The sequence below is a fragment of the Chanos chanos genome, chromosome 6, assembly GCF_902362185.1.
Source record: "Chanos chanos chromosome 6, fChaCha1.1, whole genome shotgun sequence".
NCBI lineage: Eukaryota > Metazoa > Chordata > Actinopteri > Gonorynchiformes > Chanidae > Chanos > Chanos chanos.
The window spans coordinates 20,931,480-20,954,855 of NC_044500.1; the positions used below are offsets into that span (position 1 = coordinate 20,931,480).

The following is a 23,376-nucleotide window of genomic DNA, read 5'->3' on the forward strand; positions in this document are numbered from 1 at the left end:
ACAGCACAACATGCTATGGGACTGACTCATGCTTTTGTCTCCACTTCTGCAACCCACGTTTTACTGACTTACCTAAGAAGACTTCGTATAGACTGCAGCCCATTCAAAACACTGCAGCCAGGAAACACAAACAAAACATCTAAACACAGAGGTTTACAGCTTTTCCGATGGTTCTTACAGAAATGGTTTTATTTGTTTATTTTCATGCATGTTAAGCGCTCTAAGTGGTGTGAAGCCTATATGCATTTTAATACGTCTGATAGTTTCTCTTCCAAACTGGGACTTGAGATCATCTAGTGTTAGTGTATGGAATGTTCTCAGAGCCAAACAGAAGACGAATGGTAAAGCAGTCTGTGCTTTTTATGCACCTAGGATTTGGCACAGACCTCTCCTGCACATTTATCAGGCACCTTCTGTTACTAGTTTTAAAAAGCATTTTTTAGAAAAGATATTTAAGACACTTTTACTTCAGCTGCAGATTTAAAAAGCAACACTTTTTTGTTTTAACTTTAGCTTTTTGTCAGCCAATTTATTTATTTGTACTGTTTTCTCCCTTAGACCCTCATGTTTTTTGTAGTATTGTTTTTAAAATATTTCTTAATCCAATTCCTCAATTCCATTTTTAATTTCTTTTCTTTATATGTTATATTTCTTTTGCTGTTCTGTTTGTCTCCTGCAAAGTGCTTTAAGTTGCAAATGTCTGTGAAATGTGCAACAGAAATAAAGTTTTTTTTTATTATTATTATAATTATTATATAAGACAAAGGCTTAGAGCCAAGGATGGCTCGGTGGCAGTGTTACGCAAATTTCAGGAGAGTGAATGTATTTGCAGACGGATAATCAGAGGCAGCCTGTGAAGAGGAGACAAATGCTTGCTTTATGATAGAGAGCATGGACCTCTCCTCTCCCTATGATTTATATCAGAGCTGATGCAAAAATTCCATCAAATGTTACCATGCAATAAAAGTCTAACTCTAAACTAAAACTGCTGCAGAGCAAAGAATTAAGGTGTCCAGCCATCAATTTTTTTTTCTTTTTTTCTGTCTTTCTTTCTTTTTTGAAATTATGCATGAAGTTCATCTAAAAACATCAATACAATATAATATGAAAAAATATTAGAGGTAATATGTTTGATAAATCACATTATAATTACATTGTGCTGATTTCCCAGACAACCCCCAAAATTACAGTGATTAAAATCTTTACTCCATTTACAGTGTTAGCCAAGTCATCTAGAAGAGACTCCTGTCCAATGCAGCAGACTGGGAGGGTCTGTCAAGTCCAACTGTTCTGATTTTATCTATAAAACAATAAGTTTAAACAGAGTGTTGGTTTAGTGCCACTGTCAAAGAAGTCCTTGTTCTTAAATGAATGCTTAAGCATTCCTTTATTAGGACTTTGACACAACACGACAATAAAACCTCAGTAACACAACATGACAATTCAGTGTCAGTAACACCACATGATGATCTAACTTCAGTAACACAGTATGACAACCCAGTTAACTAACAATGACTGTGTCAACCAAAACATTATTCGCAATGATCAGATTTATATGATGTTCAAAGTTCCCATTCATTACCATGAAAATTAACAGATTTTAAAAAAGCTGTTTTCCATTTTAGAGTAATTAGTCAATGTGGAAATTAGACTTCCTGACCAAAATCCAGACTAACAGAAAACAGATCCCTGTACATCCAGACTGAGTGATGCATTCTCATTGGTCAAATACATGATTTACGTGTTGTACTAAAAAGATTTTAAACTTGTTTTCAGCAGATGCTTCAGAATGAGTTACTGTTCTGTGATTTATAGAGATGTGGAAACTCAGTGTCACTAGAGTACAGTAAAGAGGTGTAAAATCCAAAGAGACTTCTGTGTTTGCTCCTTGTTAGTAAGGCTCTTACTTTATAGCCAGTGAATTTACTGTTGAAATGTGTTTCAAGTGTCCAACAGACTACAGTTTCACATAGGAACTTCACACACCCTACAGCCAGTTAAGAAGTATCTTCTCTAACTCAATCACTGACATAATTCAGTGCCGTGTCTATATATATTCTGGCCAGTTACAGTATGATCTGAGTTAATGTCAAATACACACACACACACACACACACAATGACACAAGAGTGCACACACATACATATATACACATGCACACATGTGCACACACCACACACACACACACACACACACGCGCTCGGACACACACACACACACACAGAGCAGAGTACTCAGGCACACTGTGTGAGGACTTCTCATTTACGGTCTCTGAAGGCCGGTGTGGTAACTGGACCTGGTGTGAATTCCTGGTTGGTGCAGATGACCCAAACAGTGAATGATTGCTCTACATTTCAGCCTGAGAGAGAGAGGGAGAGAGAGCTTATACTGCTCTGCACTACCCACCCACCCCCTCCTCTCTCGCCCCTCTGGGAAGGCGTAGTGTGCAGGCCACCTCATTAAGACAGCAGCCCTGCATGGCTAATGAAACCTGTTCTCTATGCTTTAGGCTGATGAAAGCGAGACCAACAGGAAGAGATACACACCAAGCTCCTGCTTTTGACTCCACCTGCTCCTACAGCTACTGCCCTCAGATCCGCGCCGTAAAGGATCACACTGGAGCTGTGAGTCCAATGGGGACGCAGCCTCTCCTGTACCATTACCTCACTGTCAGCCACAAACACCATGCACAACACGCACACCACACACACCACAAACACGGGCTTTTCGCCGCATCAAGAATGTTACAGTAAACAGCTGAACTATACAGTGACAACGAGTATTCTAAAATAGAGCATAAGAAATATTTTAGAGCTGTCTAAAATAGTGCATCAGAGAACTGAGACACGTTTAGTTCCTATGTAGTTAATATGTGCTTCATCTCTGAGGCCTGAGGAGTGGAAGACTGAGTTCTATGAGCATCTGTCCATCAAGTTTCATTTTTCATATCCGCAATCTTATCATTTAGTCCATGGCTTTCTAACGGAAGGCAAAGGAAGCCTTTCCTCCTACACAGGAATGCTTTATCTACAAATGATTTTTTTTAAGGTCAAAGCTTTAAAACTGATTTTGAGAAAGGTAAAATCTGGATGCAGAGACAGAGTCAAACTCAAAAAGTGTAATTAGTACTCAAATTCTACTGCTTTTCCACATCAAAGAATTATACTCAAAGACAATTAACTTATGCATAATGCCCGTATTTTCCCAATAATCATTACGAAATGCATTTATGTTAGTGTCTAAACTGAGATGTTCCAGCACATTATAAAGTTATATGTGAGATTTCCAATAACCAGTTGTCCAGTTGAGCTCTCAGTAAATACAACTCTGCTTTCTAAGCGTGGGATGCCATTTCTGTTCTGAAGAGGGTGAAGATGTTTTGACAGACTGGAGGATAGTGTGGGTGGTGTCTGTAAGCCCTATATGCACGATGTCTTAAATTCGCTATGAGACTTGGTAATCAGGACAAGATGTGAGGAGCTGGATCCTGTACGTCTGAGTCAGGGTGGTGGCCGACAGACACACAATGTGTGTGTGTGTGTGTCCGAGTGTGTGCGTGTGTGTGTGTGTGGAGCACTGATGTGGGTTTGAAATGGCGATGACCTTTTCCATCCTGAGCATGGTGCTGATATTGGCCCTTGTGGGGAAGGGGGATGGGGGGAAGGGGGCAGGGGGTTTACATGCAGCCTTTAGCAGTGAGAAAGAGGGCTGTGGAGTACAGCTCCTCTCTCTCTCCCCTCTCAACATTTCTCTCCAATCTCTACGCTCTTCCCTCCCAGATCTTCCCTGTCCTCAACTCGTTGAGCACAAGTCCCTGTGGTGGTGTTGGGTATCACACAAGTGCACAGCCACCCTCACACCTGTCTCTGCTTTCCCTGCGTCCATCAAACATGTCTAAACAGTAGCCCTGTGGAGGGCAGCCTGACCAAGTCAGCTGGCAGAATCCCCCTTTGTCCCTTTATCATCCACGCCCACCTACCCCCCAGCACACCCGTCTCTCCTCTCCACAACCCTTTCAATGACAGGACCCTTCCCCCCAGCAGCCGTATAAGATCCTGTCTCCTCTAGTGTCCATGTAGGTTTGGCCAGAGAGTGTCGTTTGCTCTGAGTGATGGTTTAATCACAATCTTCCCAAAAGCCCTGATCTTTTAGCCAGGTTTTTCATTCCCTCTCCCTGGCCTCCTCCTTCTCCTCCTCATTCTCCTCCTTATCGCCTTCATGTTCTCTCCCTTGCCCCGTTCTCCATTTCACTCCATTCTCCTCCTGAATCAGAGGCAAAAGCACCTCGCAAGCTCTGGACTAAAATGACCATCAGAAAGATGATGAGGTTATCAGAGCACTCACTGCGGTCAGGCCAGTTTTTTTTTTTTTTACTTTTAATTACTGCTTCCACTGTGCTGTGTTGTGAGGTTTTTCAGGTTTTCTTTTCAAAATTTATATTAATTTCCGTGGCGTGTATACTCAACAGATGACCTTCTCCATGGCGACGGAGAATGCCTGCCGTTTTACATCATACTCGCAATCTGTTCCTCATTTTATACAGCTGGAATTTCAGTGAGGCAATAGAGATTAGGAGCCAAGCTGGGCCAAAGCAGAGAGCCTAGCCATCATACAGTCCCACCTCCCTATATGGTCCTTAGTTCGTTAAGCTCGCAACCCCCCCCCCCCCCCCCCCCCCCAACGTGTATACAGTTAATCACCCTTTATTACACAGACATGCACTTTTTGTTCTTTTTTCTTCTCTTTTTTTACATGCAAGAGCAGACACACATATGTACAGATAGATCTACTGTATACCAAAGACCAGAGCTGACTGACTGGAATGGAGCAGGTATTTAATGGCCCTTCTGTTAAAGAGGGTCTAGTCAAGCCATAGGGCCCACATACCCAAACAGGGACCATGGGATGTGTTACTGCACAGACAAGAGGTCTACAGAGGCAGAGGGGTCTGCGTGTTAAAGGAGCGGAATAAGAGTTATGCACTCTCCACACAACATGGATGTAGTCTTTCCAGGGTTTAAATTTGGCCCTCCTTCCTCTTGGCCTAAGTCTTGGCATCTGGAGCGTGGAGCAGGCCAGCCTCCTGTGAAACACAGAGAGAGGCACTGGGACTCCAGCACTGAAAAGAGAGGCTCTGAAAAGCCCCCTTCTTCTTTTTTGCCCCTGCACCTGCCCAGTGTGTGGGAGCAGGAGATGAAATGACGGTTAAAGAGACTGAAAGCGCTGACTGTATTGAGGGGGGTACACGTGCAGTCCTTTATTCTCCCTGCCCATCCCAACCCCCCTCCGCCTCAACAACCTCCCCTACCAGCCCTTGTGGGCAGACTGATAAAGACGTGTGTGTGGCTGTAGTTATGGAGGGAAGAGAGAGAAGTGTCCTGTCCAGGGCTGTGAACCGCCTCTCTGTCTGATTTTCCCTTGCCTTCGCATTTTCTGCTCTCCTTCACTCCACCCCGCCCTCACTCTCGGTCTCTCTGTCCCTCCCTCTCTCTCTCTCTCTCTCTATCTGTCCCTCTCTCTTTCTCTCTCTCTCTCTCATGCTCACTTACTCTTATTCTGGAGATCCCAGTTTGAGAGTATCAGCTGGACGTATTGGGAACATTTGAATGGTTCTGGCGATAGCAGGGTGAGAAAATAGCAATTAGCAATCAGCAAAATAGCAATTAGCAATCTCCTTTGTGGCTTCGGTCGAATGTTTCAAGTGTCTGTACTGGTGCCTTGGAGGGGAGAGATGCCACTGCCAATGGCAAGCCTGTGTTTTGCCCTTAAAGGTGTTCACCAATTTAACATCTGTCCTTTTCAATACAAACACTCACAAAGTGATGCTAAAAGCTTTGTTTTAGTTTTTGAACTGCATGAGATTATAATTGATCAGAGTTTAATTAATAATTTATCAAATACCTGCTCTGTTCTATCCAAGTAGTACAGAGAGTCCTGTATGAGTAAACACTGTTGTTTTGTAGTCCTTCATTTTTACCGAATCTAAAAACTCTGTGTACATAGTAATTAGTAATACGGTTCCTAAGAACGCATCTGGCATGTAAAAAAATAAAAAACAAAAACAGGCGTTGTAAAATATGGGCACCAAACTAAAGAGATACTGAGAGACACAGGGGAGACAGAGAGCACAGGGGAGACAGAGAGAGAGAGACAGACAAGCAATATGGGAGACAATGAGACAGGGAAAAAGACAGACCAATAATAAGGCAGATAATGTGACAGGGAGAGAAACAGACAGATAATCAGAGAGACAGAGAGACAGCGAGAGAACTGGAAATGAACCTCCTTGAACCTACTTCTCACCCCAGATACCTTTAGAGAGGCAGCCACATGGCGGTCACTGGAATGTCTAATACATCCTCACAAACACGAGCGTCACAGGAGCTGCTGTGTTACTCCTCACGCCAGGGCAGGCATAAACAGTAGCAACTCTAAACAATGATGCTGAAACAAAAGCAGTTTGTGGGTGGCACAGTTGTTTGTGGGCTCTATGCTGGCAGGAGAAAGGTGCAGACTACAACCATTGTTCAGCAGCAACATCTGCTCCATTTCAGCTGTTCTGTCCAACCAGGAAAGTCCTTCTCCATCTCATCACGGCAGCAAACACCGTCAGTCCAGAGAGAAATCACGTTCTTCTCTGAGTTTTCTATGTCACCTCACAAAATCATGCAATGTCACAGCACATGAAGCTACAACACCTTCTGCGGGTTTGTCCCCTTAACCTGCCCTCTAAGCTTAATGGATGGAGAAAGGAAGATCTTACAGAGGGCCATCTCAAATTAGAAGAAAACAGGGCAAAAATTACAGATAAATGGGACCAAGCCAACACATGAATTTTGGTTAAAGTTTTACGTACATCTATTTTGTGTGTTGTTCAGAGGCACTTTTGACTGGCAGGTTAGGGGTAATTACTGGCTGCCAACCTCTCACCATTAACTCAGAGGGCACAGATAGTGTGTTGAAGAGACTGTTCCAGCAGCTGATGGAATACAGAACAATTCAATCATCAGATCACCATGGCCGAGAGGTTGGTTATGGACAAGTGTGTGCGTGTTTGAGTGTGTGAGTGTGTGAGTGTGTGTGTGTGAGTGTGAGTGTGAGTGTGAGAGAGAGAGGGAGAGAGAAAGAGAGAGAGAGAGTGTGCGAGTTGAAGGGGGCAATTCAGAGGGGATTAGAGAAATTGTCTCCCGTGTGTGTGTGTGTGTATGCGCAAGTGTATGTGTGTTTATGTGTGTGCATGTATGTGAGTGTGTCTGAGCATTAGCGTATGTGTGTGTGTGTGTGTGTCTGCAGAGGGGTAGGGGGGGCATTCTGAGGGGATTAGAGAAATTGGAAAGAGAGGGGGGAGGGGCTGGAGGCAGCTGCAGAACCCAGGATCTTTTGGGGGCTGTGAAGAGGCACGGGGGCAGGTGGGGGGAGAGCTTTGTCCTTATGCGTGGAGGCTGATTCAGTTGAAAACACAAAAAAACCCTCAGCGCTGCACACTCAAAGGACTTCTCTCTGACTGTTCACCACCTCCAGTCTTAAAGGAGAGGTGCCCCCTGCTCTCTGAGCACAATGCAGATTCCCATTGTCCCACACTGGAATAAGGCCCTTCCTCCACGAAGACCCAGCAGTCTCACTACAAATCCTCATCTGCTCCAGTCCACACATGGCCATTCAATGGTTTAGCATTTATAGCCTGGTTGGAGGTGTGATGGAGGTGGGGATCGTCATGGTAACGGTACAAGCCGAGTGCGACTGTCGCGCACGGATGTTGCAGAAGCGCCTCAGGGCCACAGCCTGCTGTGCTGTGGTTATGTTTTGGCATTGGTACACAGATGGTCTGACTATCATAGTGTTATTTGATTTCATCAGATCTCTGATCGTTGTCATCGCACTGTGCTAAAAGATCACTGGGTACAGGCTGTGTGTGTGTCAGTGACCTGTCCCAGAGCGAGGTTTCAGGGATTTCAGATCCTCTCCAAAAGCAATCTACACAAGAGCTTTTACAGTTCAAGCAAAGATATTCTTATGGTCCCTACGTATGAGTTTCATACATTTCTATACATATGAACATCAGGAGTCATAATGGTCTTCTATCTATTCTTATATGATTTTAATTGGTTTAAAACAGGCATAATACATATGCTTTATTGTTATTATTAGAATCACGATACTATAATTATTATTATCATTATTATTATTATTCCGTCTTTCTGGTTCAAATCCCCCATTTTGCATTTTCTGGGCTGAATGTTTCATTTGAGAAGACAGGAATGATCCGATTGGGATTTAAAAAGGTTGGCATGAATGACAGCTCCCTCGGCCAATGATCCTTCCCCCTGCGGGAACTTCAAAATGGACGAAGCTCTCCTCTGCTGTAATAGGTTCTGTGAGCCTGCAGTCCCGCATACGTGACTGGACTGTTCAATCACACACATGGCAGACTGCAGCTGGCCTGCGCAGCCTCACTCTCAGCCAGCAAACCAGGAGCAAAGACAGAGAGGACAGGCATCTTGGTCTCACACCTGCTTGGCTGACCAGAGAGGGGCCGAGGGAGGACAGAGCAGGATGGAGGGATGACAGGGAAAAGAGAAGGACTGCTTTCCACTGGGGCTGTCACTTTAATTCTCATCACCAAGGCAACGGAGTGTGCAGTCAAACAAAGCCTGCTTTGTCTTGGGGTGGGGGGAGATGGCTGGAGTGGGCGGGTCTGAAAGGCAAAACAACTGAGGTGATGGACTATGTCTTCCCGTCACATGCCTACCCACGAATGCTTTGACATTACCTGCTCATAATGAGTAAGTTGCACCTGCTTTCTCAATTACTGAAATAACACCACACACTGTCCTTCCACTCTTATTGTACACAAACACTTATCTGAAAGGCACTGCTGGGTTATGGCTCCACAGCACTGCGGAAAACTCTAGAGCACAGGGAAATAGAGCGCCACAGACAGCCACCCCAGCATCTACAACAACCACTGACTGACCGAAAGCTTCCACAAACTGTCAGTCATCACGAAAGAAAAAAAAAAAAGGAGAGAAAAGTGCTAAAGCCCATTTGCTGAGCCTAGCCAAATCAAAGAGAGAGAGAGAGAGGGATTTTTGCTGATGAGCTAATCAGAAAGTGTGCTGGAGATGACAGAATGCACATAGAGAAAGACACAGGCCTGTCTGAGGGAGATAAATTCATCAAGTCAGCTGCACTGTCAGAGAAGCACACAGACAGCAGATGGGGTTATGCAATGAATCAGGTCTTTCTCACACACACTGTTTTATAGACAGCAATTCCTCATGGGTCCGATGTGTTTCACAGGCGTGTTCATGTGCAAAAGAAAATATCACGGCATATGAGAAATATTATTATTGTTGCTTTATTACTGAGAGCAGGAGTAGGAGGAAGAGGAAGAGGAGGAGGAGGAGGAGGAAGAAGAAGAAGAAGAAGAAGAAGAAGAAAAAGTTTATTGTCAAATGATGTGTTTCTACACAATACACAAAATACAGGCATGCACAACAGTATCAATATATAAAGACTACTGTATCTGGACAATGCACACACACACACACACACACACACACCTCTTCGGGCAGATGGGACATCAGCCTGGCCCTCCCCCTCCCCCATCACCAATGTGTGGTCACAGTGTCAAAAGAGTCTATTGTCATTTAGAGTGGGCTTCCACTCTTTATTGTCTAGGACAGTTTAAGTCCACACCATTCACCACATCAACCCACTCTGAGGCCTCCGCTCAGAGGGCTTCCCAGCCACTCACCCACCCCCTTCACTCTGCCTGCTCTCCGTAAACCCTGCTTTCTCTCTCTGCTCACCTCTCTTCTCTTACATATGACTGAGACATTACAAAAGAAATTATCTAGAAACTTTGCAGTTTTAAAAGATATTTCACAAGGGAAAGTGTAATGAAAAGGCACATGGCAGACAAAGGTTTGGGGCAGAGGTGTGTAGTGTTTCAGTGAAAGCAATTGTGCAGCAGTTGTGTTCCACGTCTCCCCTGAGAAGGCAGCGCACAGCTGGGATAGGCCTCTGTCATTCCTCTCACAAAGCAGGGGATTGAGTTGGCCTATTTTTGACTCATCAAATCGGCCCATAATCCAAGACCCCCCGCTGCCCGCAAACCCCCTGTTCTCATCGCCCATCCATGTCCCAGCCAATCAGGAGTAATCCTCCATGCCCCTTGCTTTCACCCGATCTGACGGTGCCCGACCTGATGCGGTGAAGACGGACCGATGCCAGGGTGTAGTGGCCTGTTCCCGTCTGGAGGAATCCGGGATCATAGTGTCTTATGCCCAAATCAGGTCAGGCCAATTCACCAGACTATTTTTATGTCAGAGTGTGCCTAAGAACTGGGTTTCCATAAAGACAAGTCATATATTTTTGTAGAATTACAGTAAAGTAAATAATGTCTGAAAAAATACCAGACATACTGCGAAATATGTAACACATGTTTAACCCCACACCAGCGTGCACAATATAAAATATGTCAAATGTTCATGTGAGAGGGGAACGTCAGTGTGTGGATTTTGGATATGGACCAACTGTCCAGTGAAACATGCTAAGCTATTGTTATAACAATAAAGGGAGGATGTTTGACCTTTCACCAACATGAAATAGAAACCACTCCTTAACACTGATCCTGGGCAAGCACCAGTCATCAGCCCAACGCTAAAGACTCACAACTCAAAGTCAGAGTCCACGACAGACTTAAACACAGCACTAAATAACAGGGAATCTTTTTAAGCTAGCCTCCATCAAACCACACATGCAGTTCACCATAATAATAAGATTCTGAATGTGAAAAAGAGAGATAGGATATAATATGTCAAGAAAACATCAGATATGAGGATGAATTCATTGCATACACGAGCACTCGTTTGCCTTCAGCTTTCCCATTGAGAGTGAAGCAGTGTGGTCCTGAGCTGGTGACCAGTGTCAGAGACACAGCTCTGGAGTGAGAATGATCAGAAGGACCTGAGCAGACATCCAGATGGCTCAGGGAGGGCAGAGAACTGGATGACTACAGCATGTGGAAGTCATTCTGCATTCATGTGTCTTCACACTGGGCCTGTCCGGTGAGCCAGATAATGAGACCAGGGCTGGTTTTTTGTTGTTGTTTTTTTTTTTTAAAAAAAGGAAAGAACTGACTTCACTGCAATACAAGAGATAAACAGCATGACCTGTACCTGGGTTTGAGATGACAGTCTGTGTGTGTATGTGTGTGTGTGTGTGTCTGTTTCTGTGTCTGTATGTATGTGTGTCTGTATGTGTGATGTGGAGGGTATGGGGGTGGGGGGCAAGCCAAGCCACCACTCTCACTTCATAGAATTGATTGGTGGGATAAATGTGCAGTGCTCTATTTGTGGGAGGGGCTCCACAGGGGCCTTTTAATACATTTGAGCACTGAGCTGCACATCACTGCCACAAATATACAGCCCCCCAGGGAACACAGGTCAGTGAAAGAGAGAGAAGAGAGAGATGGGGAAGACAGGAACAGACAGAGACTGGTACAGGAAAGCAGAGGAAGACTGTTAACAGGGTACAGAGCTAATTTCAGTGTTTCAGTATTTGTATATATATATATATATATATATATATATATATATATATATATATATATATATATATATATATATATATATATATATATATACAGACACACACACACACACATATATATATATATATATATATATATATATATATATATATATATATATATGTCCAGCTCTCATTGACTGGGTGTAGTGTATAATTGTAGTTTGGCATTGAGCTGCAGGGACAGATAGAGGGAAGCCTGGTACTAGAATACTTCAGAACCAACCAGTGTCACATGACCAGTGTCAGAATCCATACAACACAAACGGTGCAGCACAACATGTAATATTTGGACATGTCGTATGTGCAGCATTTTGGCATTAAATCAGACATCATCATCATCATCACCATCATCACCATTGCCTTTCCCATCCTCTGTATATCATCAGCATTTTCAACCTTCTTCACTGACCTGGCTGTCCTGTGTGTGTGTGTGTGTGTGTGTGTGTGTGTGTGTGTGTGTGTGCGCGCATAGCGATGTAACCAGGGCTAGCCCAGCCTGTGTGTTAGGGGCATTAAATATCAGGAGAGAGGCTTTTGTGAGCTGTCTAACTCATGCCTCGCTCCCTCACTGACTGGCACGGAAACGTCACTATGCTTGTGGCCTGCGAGTATGACGTCATACAAACAAAAGAAAACAAGAGCTGTGTGGATTAGAGGAGTCCTCCGTGAAACCCTGTCACCAGCCACCCCTCTACTGCCCACATACTGACCAGCCAATCACAATGCAGCTTTCACACACCACTGACACCATCACCAAAACAAAACAGATTTATTTACAAATAATTAGATACAATCTATGTATTGTCCTGGAACATAAAAAATTTAAGGTGAGACATATGGAATCAGTTTTCTTGCACAGACAAAGGCAAATTCAGGACAAACTATGAGTAAGAGAGGAAGTTATTTCCACTCCATTTAAGTCCCTTTATTTCCCAAGGAATGTCAGAAAAAAAGCTGAGCAATTGACAGTTATGGAGCAGGAAACCCTTGGTATGAATCTCTCAATACCACATTGATTCAGCCATAAATAATATTTCTTATGGTCCCCTATGGTTCTGAAGATGATGCTCCTGGATGTGAGTAATTTTGAAACATTACTGCCTCTTGTATCAGAGGATTTTGACTGGTACTCCATGGTCTCTCTCTAAATCTGAGAAAAACATCTATCATATCAAAAGAGAGACAACAAAACAGAACTCAAAATCTAAAAAAAAAAAAAAAAAAAAAAAAAATGAAATAGTTCTAAGCAAGTATCTTAATTTAAAGAGAAACATTTCAGGTGGAAGTAGAAAAAGCCCACACACAAACAGGAAGCTAAATTCAGTCGCTGCGTTTGACATGTCATGCTGTAGCTTTTCATCTTTCAGTCAAAGTGCTTAGGTTTTAAGCAGATTATAGGGGAGAAATCAGTGATGAGGATAATGCGGGGGGGGGGGGGGGGGGGGGGGGGGGGGAGAGAATGAGGTGGACACAGGAAGGGGGGGCAGGGACTTGGCTCCGTATTAAATACTGAAAATCGTAATCACGGTGCTGGATTAAGACAAAGCTTTAATACTGCGCCACACTCAGTTCAGATGGACGGGCAGGTTGGAACAGGACCAAGTCAGTATCTATATACACATGTATGACTGTATACACACACACACACACACACACACACACTTATATATGTGTATATATGTGTATTGGCTTAAAAGAAAACTGACTCAACTAAAAATTTTCAATCTTTTGAATTCAAACATATACAAACATATTTTAACATGTTGTCATATTCATTAAAGCTGTTCTAATCGTCTGCTCGTTTTAAGCATATGTGCACCACATGATAAGGGCTGTAGATGATTTTCTCACAGTGAGAAATGAAAAGAAAAAGAGAAGGCGTATCCACTTTAAATTATAATTTACATTATTCTGAATGATCAAAAACCAAACTGAATTTTCTCCTACACAAGAAATGTATTAACAATGTATTCCTTTTTATTTAGCATCAAGTACAAAAAAAGAAAAAAAAAATAAAGCTTCATGCCTGAGAGTTGAGTTGAAAAAAATCCATGGTACACAACACACATTGAGTGCACCAAACCAAGGACTAACAAACTGCGGTTTTCTGTTTCATTACAAACCTGTTAAAGCCCTAACACCTCTGTAAGCGCACACACACACACACACACACACACACACACTCACACATTCGCACGAAATCTCACCCGTAAGGAACTGAGCACGAGGATGGGCCAAGTTTCCAGTGTTAATGTTGGACAGTGATGATGCAATGACATCATCCAACCTGTCCTACACTAAGAGACCGCCTACTGTAAAATTAACTTCTGTAACACATAAAAAAATAAACGGATCTGTTATGTAATAACATCTCCGTTTACCTAGGTCACACCTTTTCTTAACACGGACTCACCGCAGCTAAATTTACTTGGCAGGGATGAGTCTGATCACTAACCAAAACTAAACCACAGTTGTTTCCCACAGAAATAAAAGAGGGGCACAATGCCCACCAAACTAATGACGGTGGCCCCTAAATCTCTACCATCTGTACTCATGAGAAAAGCTACAGCTGAGCCAAAAAAAAAAAATACAAAACAAAAAAAACAAACTATCACCGTGTCCGTGTCAAAATTACTATTAACAAATTGCCTACTGTGCATGAATTTACACCTGAAGTTTATATTTACATGGTCAAAGCCTGTCCGTTTTAGCAAAACGCTTATCATTAAATTTAGCTATTAATCCACAAAAATCGGTGTCACTGCATCATACTGGAGTTTCTGAACGCCCTGTCATTGCCCAGGCGATGCCAGGCCACATTCAGGCATCACAGGTACCCTCTTACTGCAGCGTCTTCTCCTCTCCAAAATCTAACACACTTTTTTTGGCCAGTCTAAGACAGAGCACTGTACTTCACTGATGCAAGATCACTGTAAAATATGGCTCCTGTTTTCCAGTAAATGTTGCAGGGCCTATATTTGGAAGAGAAGACGTCTAATAAATCTTTTCTCCCGCAGTAATGAACAGCCCCCCAGACTCGGGCCGGTGCAGCCGCGGCCAGCTAATTGGTTCTGAATTAAATGCCGTTGTGATGCTTATCCAAGATGAATTGTGTTGTATCTTTTAGTTGGGAGGCAAATAGCAAGTCTGAACCTTAGAAATGTCTTAAAACCAATTCAATCCACATAAAGCCTGACCCTCGCCCCCAAGCAGAAGAGCCCAACCTCCCCCCACCCCCATCCCCCTCCCCCACCCCACCCCCACACACAGCAGGTGGACCATTTAGTTTGTCACCGAGGAAACGGCAGGACTCATTTACATACAGATGCCCCCTTCCTGGCAGAGCAGGAAGCCCCCTCATTACGAACTTCTGTCTCACCCCTTCCATCCAGCACCAGTCACCTCCTGAAAAAAACACCCCTATCTGAGCTTCTCTGTGTTCCCCCAAACTAGAAACGTGGGACAGCTAACAGTTCCCTCTTTCTCCCTAACCACCCAATCTTTTTCTTTTCTTCCTTCTCAGCCTCTCCATTCATTCTCAACCCAAACAGGACTACACTGAACATCGGAACACTGAAGGTTGCCAAAAAACACCCTCCTTCGGAATGGGGTGGGGGTGGGGGGTTGGGGGGTGGGGGTGTATCTCTCATTTGGCATCTGCCAGTACTGGCCCATGCTCTGAGTCCCATGTCTCAGAGGAGCAGGCCACAGAGGTGCACTGTGGGATACACTAACAGTGAAAGGACAAGCCAGTCACACAATAGCCTTTTAAGCGTGAGTCCAAAAAGCCCCCCACTGCTCCTGACTTCCTCTGACGCTCCCCTCTAGAAACATCGGACATCAAACAGAGAATTCTCTCCTATACAAGAGTTCATAGAGACGTTCTCATGTCTAAAAGACATAGAGATCCCTTTACCAGGACCACAGTACACAGAATTACACCAGAGTCCAGTAAGCTGTCCAGAATATCACTTTAAGGGCTTTAGTCACATTTCTACATAGGTTAGAATTTCCTGAGCATCATATTCTCTTTGCTCTTTTCACAATCTCTTGTCCCTATTTGATCCACCATGCTACTATACACCACCAGAGCACTGACAAGGTGCCCAAAGGGCTTTGTCTTCCCATATGATTCTCATTGAGAGTAACTTCTCCTCTGGAATACAGCCACATACACAGGCCTTGCAATGCAACAGACTGTGCACAGGACATACTGCAAACTGACTAAAGCCTTGGCTTTAATTTCAGATCGAGCTATGACACAAAAACCAGAGCACAGCAGATCTCTTAAAAACAGGTGTATGGAATTCCCAGTGCAGGGAGAGTTGGTGAACGTGCTAGGATCCTCAGCAGCGGAAACTCACCGGGATAGAAGTCTTTGGATTTGGACAGCTTGATGGTTGCACCCGTCTCTTTCTGGAGCTGGACAATGGTCTGTCCTCCTTTGCCAATGATGGAGCCGGCTGCATAGCTGGGGATCAGCACCTTTAGGAAGTATTCCCCTTCCTCTGTCAATGGAAAAGACAGAGAATAACAGTTAAACTGTGCAGTCACAATCAGGTCACTTCACCATCTCCACCAACTCATCCACATTATCGCTTTCATCCAACGCTACACATCGATGACATTCAGAGAAAAGTCATTGGACAGCAGTAAGGCTCTGAACCTTTTGGATGACACATATTTATATTTTCCACAATTGCAAAGTACATTATGTATCTGGACTTTTGTGTGTGTGTGCATGTGTGTGTGTGTGTGTGTGTGTGTTTGTGTGTGTGTGTGTGTGTGCACGCGCATGTGATTGCATGTGTGTGAGTATGCTTGTGCGTGTGTGTGTGTGCGTGTGTGTGTGAGTGTGTGTGTTAGTCTGACGGCTGCTGTCATCTGTGTGATGACAAAGTTGAGATCTCTTCTCTGGTCAGTGAACCGTATCTGTGTGTTGAGTTGTGCACACAGCCATATGCATCTCCTGCCTCCCCAAACCTGGCAGGTCCCTCCCCGACAGTGCACATCACTGCAAAACTGTACAGCTTCATCTCCTCAACCCTGGATTTATCCTCAGACACTCCGATCTATTGACGGTAAGAACTACGGACATGGAGGCAGTTCATCAGAAAGGAAAAAAAAAAGCACTGCAAGCAAGAAGATGAAAAATCGAGTCTTCTGTACTGTGGTAGAAAAAAAGGAGGCTTTATTAAAAATGACAGTCAGTACCTGACTGATGCGTATCCAGGTCACCAGAAGCAGTGTGTTCAGAGCCTCTTTGCTCTGACTTTAACATGACATTGTAACCATGCTTCAGAGCCGCCTGGGTACAGTCTTTAGATTCCAGCACAATTAATCTGTGTCAGTTCCCATAAGACTGCCGGTTTAGACTGGATTGTTATTCTGGAGGGGCGATTTATCATGGGCGGCATATGCTGGTGTGAGTATCTTGTGTGCGAGGAACCAAATCACTTTGAAAAAACACATACTCCAGCCCAGATAAGAAGAAATGATAAATTAACTGAGAATATCACTTCTGCTATGGAGAGGATGTGACTTCTGCTCCTAAAGATTCTCTTGTCACCCATTGTACTGATATGCCTAAAAAAATTCAGAATAAGTTGTCTTAAAAAAGTGTTACAAGATGAACAAGTTTAACTATCTAATAAAGCCATATTCTGGTGATAATCTTATCACTTTCATCAGCTTAGACCAGATACCCGGGGTTTATGGGAAACTGGGTTTTAACAGATTAAAAAACACTACACGCTGATAGCTTTAGCAAAGACCCCGCACCAGGTCTGAGCTTTTGGCCAAACAAGTCCGGTAAAAAACGGTGCTTCGGACCAAATATTTAAAAAAAAGAAAAGAAAAAAACCCACGAATACAGCAGTACAACAGACATAGGTGCATTAGTCGACGATAGGAGCTGTTTTTCGATTTGAACGGAAAAGCCATTTTTTTTCCACACTCCATCTATGTTAGCAGCACAATGACCCAGATTCCCAGCAGAGCGCAGCCTGCCCTCCTTCTGATTTGGATGGGTCTAATTTTAACTCCCCTTGATTAATATGGCAGGAGATTCATAAATAATAAGCGTATTGCATACATAAGTATGCACTTCATTAAAAGTCTATCACAAAATATCTCTCAAACTGTATGTGTACCCTCTGCTTGCATCCACTGGTTTATTTGCATTGTTATTATTTATTCATTTTTATTATTTTCAAACACCTCGCGGTACTTGGAGACTTGATCATTGGGTGTCATGCACATTACAATTTAGTTTTTAATTCTCCAGTTAAGACATTCTGGCTTCACTTTAAATTCCTTCATTTCTTTATTTAGAAAATCTTCAGGACTTTGTAAGCCTGTTTTTGTGTGAGATTCCCGGTCATGATACATGTTTAATGACTGCTATCACTCTGATGGACACATCTGCATATATCATGAATCTATTTAAAACAAAAAAAAAGAGAGAGAGAGAGAGAGAAAGACTGTGAATATAATCGTTCCTTAGAAAATTAAAGACAGCTTCAGCGTCATAAAACACGGAAGGGACAGAACAGCGATCTTCAGTTATGGTTCAGTCTTTTCATGAAACCAGTCATTGAGCGTATCTTTATATGCATGGAGCTTAGCTGCTGGTGCGTTTCACATGATGCCAGCCTCAAATGGATCATCTACATGTTCCGTGAAAAAGTGGCCATTTAGCTTATACAGCTCAAATAATATTGTCCGTACTTTAAATATGGGATAAAACAGTCATTGTTTACTTCAGTTCAAATTACCTCACTTAAATTGACTGTTTGCTTCAGCCAAAGGAGACTGTTTGGTATCATTGTCTTTGTTCTGCATTGCTGAGGGCTTTGTCTCCTCCCACTCAACATAAAAACAAGAGAAAAAAATCTGTGCGGTCCAGGTTATAGCAAGAGAACGCTGTTTTCCCCTGCCCTGTCAGTACGTGATGGGAAACAACAGTCCGTTTCCTTTTTCAGTCGACATGGGACAGTTTTGTGTGGAGGAAATGATACAAATCAACCTTATGTGCTGAGGTGGAAGCCAAAGCAAGAACTGAACATTTTCTTTGTTTTCATCCCAGCCAACTCAAACACTGCACTTTTAAACATTTTTTTTAATTGTCAGTTACATACATACACATATACATACACACAAACAAACAAACACACACACACACACTGTGTACCAACCACACACACATATATCTCTTTACATTTCTACACATCTAGTTGGGTAGATGCAAATAGATAAGTATTTTTTTGTTTGTGTGTGTGTGTGTGTGTGTGTGTGTGTGTTAGTGAGGGGATGGCCTGAATAAATACCAAAGGCCATGCAAACATAATGCAGTGTCAGGTGAAAACAGCACCGCGTTGTTAAGGGCTCCACTGAGATCGGAGGCCCAGAATAGTTGGTATCAGGCTGGGGATTGAGGGGTGAAATCCTGGGATCTGGTGTCTGGGCTGCTCAGGCCGACAGGCCCGCCCACAAATACACCGTTAACGGAGCAGATATAGCTCCCTTAAGATTGATGACATCGTTTGGAGGACACAGGTCTGAATGCCCTCTGTTCATTTATTTATTTTTTAATTTTCAGCGTAGGAGAAACCGAACTCATATCTACTTAACCCATAGCCATTATATATGTAAGAAAAGAAAACGTTTTTTATGCTGTTAATAAAGATTGGGGTTTCTTTTGGTTCTGTAATTTGTGCATGTGCATGCAACATAAAGAAATTTGTGCATGTACCATAAAGAAATCAGTTTTCTCTACATCTGTTCTGTGTACTAATTTAACATCAGTGTACACAGCTTTACAAGACGAGTATTTATTCTGGCTGGCGCATTCCTCCAGGAGACAAAGTGACAAAATGGGAAGCATAGTATGGTTTTTTTTTTCACTAGCAAGATGATTGGGAGAGAACGTTCTAAATTGTCCCCCCTTCTGCGACACTCTTTTCACTTCTCTCATTCATATTCATCACATGTTCTATTCAGGTCTACAGCAGACTGACAGAGAGGGGCAACAGGCTCATCCAATCAAAAGCTCTCTCTTTCAAGTTCCTTACCCGCCCAAATCCTCTCTCCAGCTCTCTCTCGACAATGAGGATTTTTTTTTTGACGCAGTGCTTTAAGAAAATAAATAAATAAATAAACTAACAGAAACAGCGCCCCCTTCGTGTTCACGGCGTAGTTGGAAATCACGCGGCAGAGATGATGGCGGTTGCCAGGACGATCAATGATGGTCCGATATCGATGAAGGAGGAGATGAAAAAAGGGTGCTGGGATGCAAAGATGAGGAGAAGCTGTGATCTGCTGATGATGTGACGCGACTGACAAAGAGGCAGACAGGAGGAGGCGTGTGGATATCAGAACTAACAGCTTTTGGTACTTTAAGTCGCGATCTGAACAGTAAACCACAGAGGTAACCAATGCTGTAAATGCAACCGGAACGAAAGGGTTAAAGAGGAGATTACAATTATACTGTTTGTGCTTTGGGGCATCTAGAGGCACAGATCTCATTCCATGCAAATACTTGGAAAGTGTGCATCCTCGGTCATAACTGACCAATCATGTTTATGACTCACCAGTTGAAAAATCGACAGCTGTCTGGCCACAAAGCAGTGTGAGGTAGCACTCCCTACTTATTGATCAGATGGGAGGTACGCTTTTTCAGCATGAGCAAGACTCACAAACCACTAACAGGGAGAGTAACACAAATCAGCAGTGCAGCAGGCACTGACATCAAAGGCCGCCCCCCACCCCCCCATAGAACCACCAGCAGCACTGGGCACATCTCACACCAGCTATGGCAGACTCGTAGAGAACCAGAGTGTCCCTCCATCACCCTCCCTCTCATCAGCACTGTCTTTTCTAGGTCTCTCCGGCCACAGGGACAACATGCTCTTCCTCCAGAGTCCATTAGCTCTCCTGAGAGCCACTTAGGAAGGTCACCCACAGTCTCCTCGACAACCGCTTTAAACCTGCACCAGTGCCAAAACTCGCATTCACGAAATGACTACATTATTCCGTCCACAGCAGGTCAGCTGAATGTAAAGCAGCTCCGTAATGGGAGAGATAAAGATCCATACCGCAGTAAAATCTGTTTTCACGTCTAACTGACAGACAGAGAGAGTGCTTTATTCACAAAAGAAGCCAGGCTTTTAATCAATAAATCAGGAATAATTTTCGAATAAGCATTTTTTCTCATACAGCTCAATAAGTCGATAAAGAAAGTGTGTTCATCTTTCAACACACACACATGAACATGAAAATTATATTAAGGGAGAATATAAGATTATAGTAGCAATCTTACTTATCACTTACATGTTTGTTTCTATTAATGAACAGGATACGAAACTATATTTGCAGCAAATATACAGATAATCAAGGAAAGCAGAGAAGTATATTCTGGTACTGAAAAATAGTGATTAAAACAGCTTATCTCTATTTTTTCCCCTTGTTTTCCCCCACACCAATGTATGAAACAGTTTAATGATCCAAAATAAAAGAGAGAGTGAACACAACAAATTGCGAAAGCCTTCCAACTCACTGACGTACACACCGCTATGTTCTTTATTTATATATTTATATATTTATTTGTTTGTTTATTTATTTATTTAAGAGTACTCTAAGCTCCTGAGTAAAACATGATAAAGTGTATGTGCAGTTCCCAACACAGCAGCAAGCCCTTTGCTCTCCCTAAAACTCACGTACCTCTTTTTCAGCATCACGCTTATGCACTGCCCTTTTTCACATAGTAAACAGATCAGCCAAATTGATTTCTGTGAAAGCCATTCAAATGTGTGTAGTAAGGAGACCGTCATGTGTTGAGTATGGAAAGAGAGACAACGCTGTGATTACCTGATGACTCCACCGACACTAAGGCTAGGTCTATTTTCATTTGCAGAGAACTTTGTTTATTTAAACCACACTCTGGTAATTCTTAACCAAAACCAAATGCATCCTAATGGAAACCAAGCAACGCTAAAAGCTGCCAATTTTTCAGACATTTTTGGTCGTAAACACTGATTTAAAAGCTGTCTCCCAAGAGATCACACACTTCATTACATGACCCTGAAGCCTAGATAAAAAAACATTTGAGATGGATTATAACACACTGTGTTTTTGTAAACCTCCTCACAGAAATTAACAGAAAGGTTCCAGGTTCCGCCAATGATATTTCCATAAAATTATGACTGTGGTCTTGTTTTTACATAAATACATAATAGTCTATCTGACATGATGTTTCATTTAATGCAGCGACAATCTGGAGGCCATACACACAACAAAATGTCAGATTACAAAGCAACTGTTTAGTGGCACTACTGCAGCAACATCAGTAATCAGAGAACATAACCTTAATATTTTCCATCATAAAAGTTACAGAAAGCTGTGTTTCAAGCATATGTATTTGCAATTTCAAAATTCGTATCAGATGCTGTGGGCTTGTAAACTCCTCTGTGTGTGATTTCCCCTACTGCATATTATTACAGCCTTTTCATTTGGTCAAATGGAGGTAGGTGTGTGTGTGTGTGTGTGTGAGTGTGTAATGACTCCCACGGGTGAGGCACGGGTTTTATGATTGGCGTCGGATAATGTTTTGTGCAATCGATTCCTTTTAGTGTAAGTACCAGGCCCCGTCGCTTCATTTCATTAGACACACTCAGGCTCTAAAAAAATAGCTGTATTGCATTAATTCACTTGCAGTTTCACACAACTGAATCTTCGTCTGCCACTCTACGTAGCGCTTCTAAAATCCTCGAATTATGATTAGCCACAATTGTTTCACACAACATCGTTTCAAATTTTAATAATTCATCATTGCTTTCTTTTGAGTCAGCAGGTCGACGTGTAAATAACTTTTCTGGCGTGTGCCTTGTCATCCTCGGAGGAACTCATTTTAAACATTAGCACCTGCGTTGGAGTCTATATTACAGACACCGACTCTGCCAACCTTTGTAGCTTGGTAAAGGCGTAAAGTATGTATATACTGTGTTATATTAGTCGTTGCTCTATTGATGTCAGCTGCTTATTAATGAGGATGGGACAATGTCACAGTCTAACGAAAATGCGAGATCGACAAGCAAGGTCATGCGCGGTGATGTCTGGGATGTAAACGCTGTCACGCGTGGCCAATGCTTTCTGTTGTTTATGTTTCCATGGCCTCTTGCTTTGGTTAATTACCGAACATGCTAAACTCATTGTTTACCGCAGAGGCGACATTTGACTTGACAGGACGCTGAAATGTACGTAGCCTACACAAACGGCCTCCTGCGATTCCATATTCAATTCAGACCATAGCCCTTGCGAATCGAGGCTTAGTGTGTTATTATTAAAGCAAAACATGGTCGGGTGCGTTTTACTTAGTCAAGATGTTCTATGCCGTGGTCCCACCATGTTAATGAAGCTCTACCACTTTCGCTTTCAATGCCTAATCTTTACCAACAGACCCGTTTTCCGTCATGTGCTGATGAAGAGTGTGAAAAAATGGAAATTATCCGCATAACCTATTTCAATCGTTCAAATGTATATTCACCGCTTCTACTGATTGGGTATAGACACAACATATATTATGTTTCTGCGCAGAGCCTCACGCAACCATATCTTGATCTTACCTCCTGTATTTGTGCGTTTGGTGCTGCTGGCCTCCGTTGGTGTCTCCAGCGGTCTTTTACGGGAATCAGGGGGATCGGACTCCATGTGCGGCTGTTGATTGTGATGGTGTGGATTCGAGAAAATCCCGTTTTGCTGCACTGCCCCGCCGGCCATCAT

At 43.0% G+C, this 23,376-nt stretch overlaps 1 protein-coding gene across 1 annotated transcript in view; it reads right to left on the reverse strand.

Moving 5' to 3' along the window:
- The window catches only part of nova2 (NOVA alternative splicing regulator 2), a 44,598-nt gene extending 21,222 nt beyond the window's left edge, over positions 1-23,376 (reverse strand). The window contains exons 1-2 of the mRNA XM_030777823.1: positions 23,220-23,376; positions 15,963-16,106 (exon numbers count right to left, since the gene is read on the reverse strand). Of these exons, the coding sequence (XP_030633683.1) occupies positions 15,963-16,106; positions 23,220-23,376 (301 nt within the window). The remainder of the gene's footprint in view (positions 1-15,962; positions 16,107-23,219) is intronic.